The following is a 12,073-nucleotide window of genomic DNA, read 5'->3' as shown; positions in this document are numbered from 1 at the left end:
GTCTCCTTGGAGCGAAAACAGGCCATGGGGGGGCACGCCATACCCCCCCAACCCGTTTTGGGCCTAGTAGGCCTCCCTGCACTTACCTGGGAGCCAAAATGGGGCACGTGGGGACTCCTGGAAGGGGCGGTGTTAAGTCTTCGCGTGTACGTCCTGTCTGCCTCAGCCAGGCTCGTGAAAATGTTCTGATTGGCTGAGGCGCAGGCAACAAGAAAAGCGGGAAGTGGGAAGCGCGGCTATTGGCTCCTCTCTGACAGCCGGTTTTATATAGCTGTCAGCACGAGCGTTTCTAGTCAGAATTGCCTGGCAAGCCAAGTTGTTGTTCGCAGTAGTATTAATTGAGTTAATAAAAGTTAAGTTGGTTGCAGCCTCGCCTCTGTCCATTTTTGTTCGGTCTCAGATCTTAATAGGCGGGGTAGGGCCAGCCAACAATTTAGCTACCGGTTCGCTCGAACCGGACCGAACTGGCTGAATCCCATCACTGTATACAGGTATGTAGCTTCCTGAATGATGGATTGCCTTCAAAGGGCAACAGTCCCCAACAGTTCTTTCTCTTTCTTTTTTCTGCAAAAAACAAACAAACAAAAAACCACACAAACCCCCCCCCATTTTATCTATTAGAAATACTTTTTTTTTTTCTGATTGTGTCACATATACACCTCGAGCAGAAAATAATAAGAAAGGATTATTAGCCCACACATTAGGAGATCTCAGCGTTCCGACCTCAGCGTGTCTCCAGAAAGCTATCAAGCTACCTTTTGTTCTCAGCTGTGGGATAACTTCCCTCGAATCATGGTCAATGAGACATCCTTGCATTTGGATTCTCCCACATCTGTCCCCCTTTCAGCATCCTTCTGGCCCTTTGATTCCTAGTTTGTTCTCTCTCCTAATCTGTGATTGCTTCTATTGTTTCATTGTTCTGAGTTCATTAGAAGAGACTTCATTAGCTCCAAGTAGGAGGAGAAAGACCCCTGGCAGAGCATACTTTTGTCTGAGCTAAATTAAGGAAAGCGTTTTTTCCACCCAGGATGGTCTTTGAAACCGAGAAGAGGTGATTATCTTTTCAGCTGCCAGGATCCACATGTCTTCATAGCTTAGGAGATTTCTCCTTGGAAGCTAAATGAGGAGAGAAGTATTGTCAAACCGAGTCTCTGTTATTCCTGGCAAGTTTCCTATTATTTTCCTTTCTTTCAAATAAATAAATAAATGGCTTTGCTCTCTACAGGTTTAGGTCTTATCTTGCGGTACCCAGAGATCAGCTGAGGCATTATTTTCTTGGCTAGATAATAGCTTCGGTAAGCTTTTGTGTCAAACTTCATGTAGTTATCACTGAATTCATTCATCACTCTGAAGTATGATGAGAGAGATATGGGTTTGGGCATAATAAGAGCTATGAACTCAGACAATTGTGATTATTCAATGAATGAATAATCCATAATGAATGAATAATGAATAGGATCCAATCTCGGTCGGTCACTGGGACCAGAGATTGATTGATTGATTGATTGATTGATTGATTCATTCATTCATTCATTCATATTTTTATACCGCCCTATCTCCCTAGGGACTACATGGTGTACAGCCATCTAAAAGCAACATAAATATACACAGTAAAACATTAATCTAAAAAACTTATTAAATAGGCCGAATAGTTAAAATAGACATAAATAATAAAACCCCAAGTTATGCTGGAGCCCAGTAGTGGGATTCAGCGGGTTATATCTGGTTCAAGCAACTGGTAGCTGTGGCTGTAGGAGGCTCCACCAATCTGCCCAGACATCATCATGTCCTGTTTTTGATGCTCTGCGCATGCACAGAAGGTCTTGCGCATGCGTGGAGGTGGCATGCGCGAGTGAAGCGAGCACGTGTGCGCTCACATTTGCGAACCAGTAGCGAAGGTAAGTGAATACCACCCCTGCTGGAGCCCATCCTCAGGGAACTTCTCCAGGGGTGGGATACAAAACTTTTAGCAACCGGTTCTCTGCCTGGTTGCTGGGTGAGCATGGCCATGGTGGGCGTGGCCTACCTGGCCTCCTGCACTATGGTGGGGGGGGAGCATTTTTACCCTCCCCAGGCTCCATTCCTCGAGCCTCCGAGAGGGTGAAAACGGTCTCCCCTGGGCTCTGGAGGCCCTCCGGAGGCTGGAAACGGGCACATTTTGAGACTTCCGGAACTTCCGGGAGGCCCGTTTTTCACCCTCTTAGAGCCTCAGCACGGGCACTTCACTTACCTGGCATCCAAAACGGGTCATGTGGAGACTCCTTGGAGAGGAGGGGAGGAGTGGGAGGGGCCAACCAGTCCTTGCAACTACCAGTTAAGTGAACCAGATGTAAAATTAGCATCGGGTTCTCCCGAACTGGTCCGAACTGGCTGAATCCCACCCCTGAACTTCTCCCTCATCAGAATGTGTCCAGAACATCACCAGAACATTCTAGAGCAAGAGACATTCCCTGAGGATGGACGGAATGTAATCCAGATTCCCAGGATGGAGGGACCACATTCTAGTGCAGCAAGAAACAACCCAGTTCAGATACTTCGTGTGGCAGAAAGAAGGTGAAGACAGCTCTTCCCTAATGGTTCTCAGAGCATATAGTTTTGATGGCTCAGTGGTTAAAGACACCAAATGTGTCATCTGGAAAGCTGACAGTCCAGGTTCGAGACCCGAGCATCACACAATGGGATGAGTTCCTGTTACTTGCCCCAGCTCCTGCCAACCTAGCAGTTTGAAAGCATGCAAATGTGAGTAGATAAATAAGTACCACTTCAGTGGGAAGGTGCGCTTCGTTGTAAAGTCATGCTGGCCACATGACCATGACCATGAAAACTGCCTGGAAGAATCAGAATATGTCTTGCTTTTTTAAGCCTGTCCCCCGATGTGATGAGGCATCAGGTTGGGTCTGTGTATACACAGTGTGATAGCAGTCGATCCCAACATCTTACAATATGCTATTATTAATTAAACGTTCATAGCTATTTGTGTGGTTTTTTTCCCCATGCTATTTAAGTTTATCTGAAAGATACTCATATGTGGTACAAAAAATGAAAGCAAAATCGAAAATAACAGTCATGCATAAAAATCAATTTGCAATTGCAATATGTCTTGTCCATCCAGAAATAAGCAGTAACAATTATATGGATTTGGAATATGGGGTTTGGCTAATCATCTCAAGAGTATAGGGGGAATTGTGCAATTCAACATGCTATAGGACAGTGTTGGTGAACCTTTCACATTCTCGCATGCCGGCCCATGTGCCAGAAGTGGCACGTGAAACCATCCCGTGCCGAATGCACGGCCTCGCCAACTCTTGTCACGTTTGTGTGTTCAAACGCGTGCTGGCCAGCTGGCCATCACGCAATGCTGGTGACCCTGGAAGTGCAGCGATCCATCGCGCATGTGCGCAACGCCAACCCGGAAGGCCAGGTGCCGGCTCACGCATGCGCGATGGACCGCCACACTTCCGGGGTCCGCCGGCACTGCATGTGTGACAGCCAGCTGGCCGGAGCACATTTGAGCGCAGGAACGTGACGAGGAGCCGGCAAGGCCACACATTCGGCACGGGACGATTTCACATGCCACTTCTGCCAACATTGCTATAGGAAATGGGTTTTTAATACTGTAATAGATGTGTATGAAAAACATTACAGATTTTAAGCAACAGGTTACATTGACTAGGGGCCGTTAATGCTCATTTAGCGAAATGCAAAGAGCAGCTAACATTGTTTGCTGAAATGCCAGGCCTTTTATACTGTTTAGGAAATCACCATTTGAGAATTAACTGGGGATTAACTAAATATAATCATAATTGTTCCCAGCACATAATTAGCAGCCTAAAAAGTCAAATGGAACTTGTGATTTTTCTTTTCTTTTCAGCATACAGCCAATGTTATTCCACAGATTAAAGAAATGAGGGAGAAACTCTGCATGTAAAATTGGACCATGAAATTTAAATCAGACACTTTCCGGAGACATTTCTTCAAGTTTTTGTGCCGGCGCTGTATGACATTCAGGATGTTGTGTTTATGCAGCTTCTTCCATTTAAGAAGGTCAGAGACTTTCACAAGTTCACAATGCCCTGAAAAACAAATTAAATGAAACATAACAAGCAGAGAAGCAGCAAAATGTGCCAACAGTTTTCTGACAAGTTTAAGCAAGCAAGTAAATTAATAAATTAGAGAAAATCCCAGTTAAAATGATGGAAATTGCACGATATGTTACTCTTCTACTTTCAGCCTACTGGTGTATATAAGGCAGGGTCCCATCTCTAACTTGCCCTGGTGGTGCAGTGGTTAGAGTGCGGTACTGCAGGCTCCTTCTGCTGACTGCCTGCTGACTGCAATTTGGCAGTTCAAATCTCACCAGGCTCAAGGTTGACTCATTGTTCTGTCCTTCCGAGGTGGGTAAAACGAGGACCCAGATTGTTGGAGGCAATAGGCTGACTCTGTAAACTGCTTAGAGTGGGCCTTAAAGCACCAAGTCTAAGTGCCGTTGCTGCAGTTTAGTTGTTCCGTTGTTAAAGTCCTGTTTTCCTTCTTCCCTGATACACATCTTCTCATCTGAACAGTCTATGGCATTTTAGTGACAAGACTAGTAATGATGCTGTCATGGGAAAGGATCTTCCCAACTCTTAGTAGCCATTACTGTGAGCTTGACTTCCCGTCTGGTCATTGGTCACTGCTTTCATAGCCATTATGTCTTGCGCTGTAAGACAGATCAGAAGACTAAATTTGAGCCTTGTTATTATTGTTTACCAGGAAAATATCGACTTACTGGAACATCGGTGCTTTCTAAAACAAAAAATGCTAAGTCTTCCAGAAGCTTCATATTTTTCTTTTTATTCCTAGAGTTTTTCCACAACGCAGGGTCCACTGCTTTTTCGATCAACCAAATGTTGGCCCATTGGTTATGACAGGAATAGACCTGTTTCCAAAGCCTGACATTGTGAGTTAAAGAGAGTGACGGGCCCAAAGACATCCAACTGGTTTTCATGCCTAAGATGGGACTAGAAATCACAGTCTCCTGATGATTGGTCCAAAGTCACCCAAGATGGCTTTTGTGCCAAAGGCAGAACTAGAACACACAATCTCCTGGTGATTGGCCTAATACCACCCAGCTAGTTTTCTTGCCTAAGGCAGAACTAGAACTCACAACCTCCTGGTAATTGGCCTAATATCACCCAGCTAGTTTTCTTGCCTAAGGCAGAACTAGAACTCACAATCACCTGGTCATTGCCCAAAGTCACCAAGATAGCTTTTATGCCTAAAACAGGACTAGAACAAAGGTGGGATCATGTGATGGTTTGGTGTGGGTTACAGGTGAACTGTTGTGAAAGAGGGCATCCAGATCCTTCCCAAAGAGAAACAAACCTAAACCAACATGCCTTGTGCATGCTTGTGACCCATCTGTATCCAATTCTAGAACGAGTGCAACTATAGTTATTCATGGCTCAGTCTTATTCCACTCAATCCAATTCTACTATTCTCAATTATAGTAATAAGTTCAGTGGGGGTTGAGTCCTCTTTCTATCTGAATGCATGCATCACATCTGCTGTTTAATCAGCTATAGAGAAATAAATCATCATCTGTTTGAAGGAAGGGGGGGATGGCGACGAAAGAAAGAGCATCACAAATTCCAGAGAATAAGACCTATAAACCTTCCAAGTACTTCTCAGGTATTGCAAACAAAATTGGAGCGATTATTTTATGTACCGTGATTCATTTACGGTTCCGCAAAATATTCTGCCACAGGAAAGTATTCTAAATTCTAATGACCCCCAGCGACATCTGCAATGTTTGATTTTTAAATTGTATGTTTCGGGGGTTTGACTTGGTCATGTTTTAGAATATGCCAAATGTTTTTCAGAAGCAATCCAGGATCTAACATTGAGATCATGGATCAAGGATTATTGATTTTATGCATGGGAAATGTGACTCCAGATTAGGAGAACGAGATATAAAAACAAACAAATATCTTCACATTAATCTATTCAAAGGAATAATCAGACTGTAAAACCGTTCAAGAAGAAAATATATACCGTATATACTCGAGTATAAGCCGAGTTTTTCAGCACGTTTTTTGTGCTGAAAAACGTCCCCTCGGCTTATACTCGAGTTCACGCCTCGAACCCCGCACAGGAGGGGTACCGAACGGACCCATGGAGGGACGGGAGCGGGCCCGCCGAGCTCTCGCGGCATTTGACCCCCCCGGCCGGCCCCCATTCCCGTGTCTGGTGGGCGGACGGCGCAAACTTGGCGGGCTGTGCATTGGCGCGGGGAAGCCCTGGTGGTGCAGTGTTCCCGTTCGCCCTGGCCTCCGTCCTCCGGTCTCCTGCGCTGGGGGCGAGCGAGCGAGCCAGCGAACGGCTTCGGGCACCGCGGACTTTGGCAAGGAGGAAGGTGGGAGGGAAGCGGAGCTGCCGGCTGTGGGGGTTGAGGCGGCAAGAGGAGCGTGAAAGGCCTTTTTGTGTGTGTGTGCGCCTGTGTGCCCTAGGGAGGGAAGCGGAGCTGCCGGCTGTGTGGGGGTTGAGGCGGCAAGAGGAGCGCCTCCTCTTCCTCCACGCCGCCCTCTTGCACGCCTCAACCCCACCCTCTCCAGCGTGAAGGTCACCTCCTCCCTCTTCCAGGCGGCGGCGGCGGCGCTCCGGCTCGGCGGGCGCCACAGCGGCAGCTCCGCTTCCTCCCACTGGTCCCAGTCCAGCCGAACGGTGAAAGCGGAGCGCGCCGCATGTCGCCACCGCTCGCTGATTGGGACCGCTTTGGTCCGCGCGGGCGGGGAGCCAGCCTTCTCGGCTGAGGGAGGGAGGGTTTCCCCGAACGGTGAAAGCGTCGGCCGAGAAGGCTGGCGGCTCCCCCGCCCCGCTGCGCGGACCCCAGCCGGTCCCAATCCAGCCGAACGGTGAAAGCGGAGCGCGCCGCATGTCGCCACCGCTCGCTGACTGGGACCGTGGGAGGGAGGCGGCGCTGCCGGCTGTGGCGCCCCGCGCGGAGCCGGAGCCGCCGCCGCCGCCTGGAAGAGGGAGGAGGTGACCTTCACGCGCGGAGAGGGTGGGGGATGGTGGGGTTGAGGGGCGTGCAAGAGGAGCGAGCGTGGAGGGAGAGGAGGCGCTCCTCTTGCACGCCTCAACCCCCACACAGCCGGCAGCTCCGCTTCCTCCCTAGGGCACACAGGCGCGCACACACACACGCACACACACAAAAGGCCTTTCCACGCCACTCCTCTTGCACGCCTCAACCCCCACAGCCGGCAGCTCCGCTTCCTCCCTAGGGCACACAGGCGCACACACACACACACACAAAAGGCCTTTCCACGCCACTCCTCTTGCACGCCTCAACCCCCACAGCCGGCAGCTCCGCTTCCTCCCACCTTCCTCCTGCCAAAGTCCGCGGTGCCCGGCGCTGGCTGGCTCGCTCGCTCCCAGCGCAGGAGATCGGAGGACGGAGGCCAGGCAACAGCCCACGCCCAAGAGGGAAAGGGAGCGAGTGGTGGGTGGCTGGGACGAGACCCCACCACAAACACACACACACACGCCCGTGAGACGTCTTGCTTGCATGTCACACACACGCACCGCTCGCTGGGAAAAAAAAGGATGGATGGATGGATGGAAGTAAGGAAGGAAGGATGGATTGATGGATGGGCGACCGCTTTGAGCGCAACCTTCTCCCGCAACTAAGGGGGGTCAATGTTTTCCCAATCCTAGGTGTGAAACAGTCATTCTTTCTTCCCCTAGTCTCTCCGAGATCGCACTGCAGCGCCCATCATCCCCAGCCGGCAATCTGAGCTCGTGCCATCGATGTGGTCCTTGAACTTCCTCCTTGTTTCTAACCCAGCCTAGGATGGCGGCGTGGAGGTGTGGTGGTGGTAAAGCGGCCAGGAGAAAGCTTTCGCTCTTTTGAGAGGTCCTCTTGGAAGGCTGCCTTGGAAAGGGAAAGTGGGAGGGGGCAGAGATTTCTCCCTCAAAGGTCCCCTTGGAAGGCTGGGTTGGAAAGGGAAAGTGGGGAGGGGGCAGAGATTTCTTCCTCGGGTCCTTCTAGAGTCCTTGAGAAACTGATATCATACAAGGTTAATAAATTATACTCCTCCTCCTCATTGATGAGTTTTTCATCCTGAAATTGATTGAAACATTGTACCATCATATGCTGCCATAGTATAGTGTTAACAACATCTGTAAAGATGATATATGAGCATGACACTAAGTTTTTCTATATTTCCCTTTATTGAAAAACTTCCATCATGCTTCTTTCTGAAAACAAAGGTCATTATAATATACCTCATTATATATTTGATTTGATGATATTTCAGTTAATAAATACCATTTAAGGTGTTAAGCTTCTTTTCTTTTTCAGCAGCAAAGTGAATTACAACTTTAAAGAACTTTATTACTTTATATTCATTTATTTTAAGTATAGATTTTAGATTTTAAACAAATATGTTTAGAGCTTTTATATCTTTCAAGTTATTCAAATTATCCTCAGCAGGTATATAATGGCATCCAATTCCAATATCATGTTGGGGCTTTTGAGCAAGGGAGGAGGAAGCGTGAGCACCGCCTTTCGCTGGCATTCCGGGATTTCCTTTGTTTAGAGCTGGGAATCCTCCTTCCCTTTTGCACTCCCTCCCTCCCTCTCTCTCTCTCTCTCTCTCTCTCACACACACACACACACACACACACACAGACTTCTAAAGTCGATTGGCACAATGAAAGGCAAAGACCACAATTGTTTTAAGAAAGAAGCTTTAGCAGGAGGGGGATGGAGGGTGTTTTAAGTTTTGGCAAACAGCCAGGCCAACTGTATTGGAGAAGGTCACACAACTGGCCTTAACATTTTAGCTGCTGTCTTTTCCTCACACTTGGGTTTAATGATATTAGAGACCCTTATTGCCCTGCCAAAAAAAAAAAAGAGCCACCCCAACGTCTATGAAAATTAACCTTCTCTGCCAAGAGACACTGTGCAGGGTATTTTCACTATTGGTGTGCATACAGGCTTAGATTTGTGTTGGGTTCTTAGTGCTTAGAGCACTGACCTTCAGAGGCACCCTGGTCCCTTGGAAGCTAAAGGAGGACTCATTTTCATGCTTGCAGTTGTATTGTCAATTTCTGTGAGACAATGTTGTTGAAGTAACTCACTCACTCATTCATTCATTCATTCATTCCTTGTGTGTCCAATCACACTTAGCCAATAAAAATTCTATTCTATTCTATTCTATTCATTCATTCATTCATTCATTTTATTTTGTCAAATACATATTAAATAATTATATAAATATAAGCATGAATTGAATACATAAAAGGAATACAACTAAAGGGAACATTAGGACAGGGACGGTAGGCACGCTGGTGCTCTTATGCACGCCTTACAGACCTCTTAGGAATGGGGTGAGGTCAATACTAGATAGTCTTTGGTTAAGGCTTTGGGGATTTTGGGAAGAGACCACAGAGTCAGGTAGCACATTCAGGCATTAACAACTCTGTTACTGAAGTCACATTTTCTGCAATCTAGATTGGAGAGGTTCACTTTAAGTTTGAATCTATTGTGTTCTCGTGTATTGTTGTGGTTGAAGCTGAAGTAGTCATTGATAGGAAGTACATTGTAGCAGATAATTTTATGAGCTATGCTCAGGTCATACCAAAGGCGGCGTAGTTCTAAATTTTCTAAAGCTGGGAATCCTCCTTCCCCCTTTTGCACTTTTATTGTTTTTCGTTCAAATAAATATTCATGTTATTTTACTTGGCTCCATCTTTATTTTTTACATTGACCAGTAGCTGCCTCATTTCCCACCCTCGGCTTATACTCGAGTCAATAGTTTTTCCCAGTTTTTGTGGTAAAATTAGGTGCCTCGGCTTATATTCGGATCGGCTTATACTCGAGTATATACGGTATATATATTTCCTGGGAACGTGTATAATCAGCAACAAACTCATTACAAGTTATAACTCATTTCTCCAGTTCTAGAGATTGACAGCAGAAACATCCCACAGCGGCTGTTACCTATGGCAGGTTGCAAATACAGGTAGTCCTCGACGTACAACCATTCATTTAGTGACCGTGCGAGGTTACAATTGCACTAAAAAAGTTACTTAGGACCAGTTTTCACACTTGCGTCTTCTACAGCATCCCCATCGATTCTGACTAGGTGTTGGGGAGGTGCATAGGTGGGGTTCAGTCGGTTGCACCGGTTCAGGTGAACCGGTAGTGGCAATCGCGGGTGGGCCAGCCCACCTGCCCCAGCTCCAAGTTGTGCTATTTAGGCACATTTTTGAGGCCGGGCATGCATGGAAGGGCCGGAATAGCTCAGGCTGTAAGGAGCCTGTTATTAGAACACAGTAGCCTGCAATTACTGCAGGTTCAAGCCCGGCCCAAGGTTGACTCAGCCTTCCATCCTTTATAAGGTAGGTAAAATGAGGACCCAGATTGTTGGGGGGGCAATAAGTTGACTTTGTAAATATACAAATAGAATGAGACTATTGCCTTATACACTGTAAGCCGCCCTGAGTCTTCGGAGAAGGGCGGGATATAAATGTAAAAAAAAAATAAAAAAAAATGAGCAAGCAAAGCGCATTTGCAGAAGGCTTGGCACATGCATGGACAGTGTGCGCACGTGGGGGGTGAACCGATGGTAAAGGTAAGTGAAACCCATCCCTGGGGAGCAGTGGTGGGATTCAAGTAATTTAACAACCGGTTCTCTGCCCTAATAATTTCTTCTAACAACCAGTTCACCAAACTACTCAGAAAGTTAACAACCGGTTCTCCCGAAGTGGTGCGAACTGGCTGAATCCCACCACTGCTGGGGAGGTAGTTCATAATTCTGGAGAGAAGATACGAGATGAAGGGTCTCTGGTGCTGTTTTCTTGCAGACGTTTAGTTACCCAAACTAGGTAACATCATCAGTGCTGTCCCAAAGGTGCTTTTTTTAAAAGAGGCAACTGGACATTCTTGTTTTTTTCTTTCAAGATGTTTTGCTTCTCACCCAAGAAGTTTCTTCAGCTCTGAAGCTTTTTGGATGAGAAGTGAAATGTCTTCAAAGAAAAAACAAGTACAGTGTCAAGGTTCCAGAAAAACCTCTTCTGCATAAAAAAAAACTCAGAAGCCATTGCCTTTCAGAGTTCTTTACTAGCATGAGGAAACTGGCACACGATGAGCGAAATTCCGAAACTGAACTTCCGGATTCTTTTCCCAGTTATACAAACCCCAAGAGTCCCACCCCCCTGACCCCTTTGCTGGTCACATGGTCCCACGTTCTCCCAGTTCATTCGAATATCTTCCCGCCACTCTTCCTGCAGATGTGAACACCATCCGACCTTGACCGCTTGAAGAATGTTACCATACCCCTCAACCCCCCTTCTTCCCCTCAGGGGAAAAATGTGGCAGCGTCTGGAACCCTAAAGTCTAGTATGGTTTCCAGGCCTGACATACAGTTGCCTCGGGGTGCGGCGGGAAGCACTTTTGGGACAACTATGAGCTGGATGACTGAGAATCTCCATAATCATCAGTGCTGGTGATGTTACTTAATTTGGTTAGCGAAACCTCTGCAAGGAAACAACGAAGAGCATCAAGGATCCCTCATTTCAACCCTGAGCTACAAATATTCTCCTTTATTCAAGGTAACCAATCGTCCTCCTTTAGGACAATCCTTCTTTTTTTATTTTTTATTTTATTTTTCATATTTATATACCGCCCTATCTCCCTAAGGACTCAGGGCGGTTCACAGGCAGTTAAAATACATATAAATACAGATTAAAACGACAATTAAAAAACTTATTCTAAAGCCCAAATCATTAAAAACAGTATAAATAATAAAAAAAACCTTAAAACCAATTACTTTAAAACCTAATCCAGTCCTGCGCAGATGAATAAGTATGTTTTAAGCTCGCGACGAAAGGTTCGGAGATCCGGAAGTTGACGAAGTCCTGGAGGAGTTGTCGTTCCAGAGGTGGGAGCCCCACAGAAGGCCCTTCCTGGGTGTCGCCAGATGGCACTGCCTAGCTGACGGCACCCTGAGAGTCCCTCTCTGTGAGGCGCCGGTCGGTGAGAGGTATTTGGTAGCAGCAGGCGGTCCCGTAAATAACCCGGCCCTAT

The 12,073-nt window shown here is 46.8% G+C and overlaps 1 protein-coding gene across 1 annotated transcript in view; it reads right to left on the bottom strand.

Moving 5' to 3' along the window:
- Positions 1–2,205: 2,205 nt before the first annotated feature.
- Positions 2,206–12,073, bottom strand: part of MTG2 (mitochondrial ribosome associated GTPase 2) — a 56,775-nt gene continuing 46,907 nt past the window's right edge. The window contains exon 8 of the mRNA XM_058177748.1: positions 2,206–4,073. Within this exon, the coding sequence (XP_058033731.1) occupies positions 3,868–4,073 (206 nt within the window). The 3' untranslated portion in view covers positions 2,206–3,867. The remainder of the gene's footprint in view (positions 4,074–12,073) is intronic.

This window comes from Ahaetulla prasina, chromosome 3 (assembly GCF_028640845.1).
Source record: "Ahaetulla prasina isolate Xishuangbanna chromosome 3, ASM2864084v1, whole genome shotgun sequence".
Lineage (NCBI taxonomy): Eukaryota > Metazoa > Chordata > Lepidosauria > Squamata > Colubridae > Ahaetulla > Ahaetulla prasina.
The sequence above is the reverse complement of the archived record's forward strand: the minus strand, read 5'-3'. Positions and strand labels throughout refer to the sequence as shown.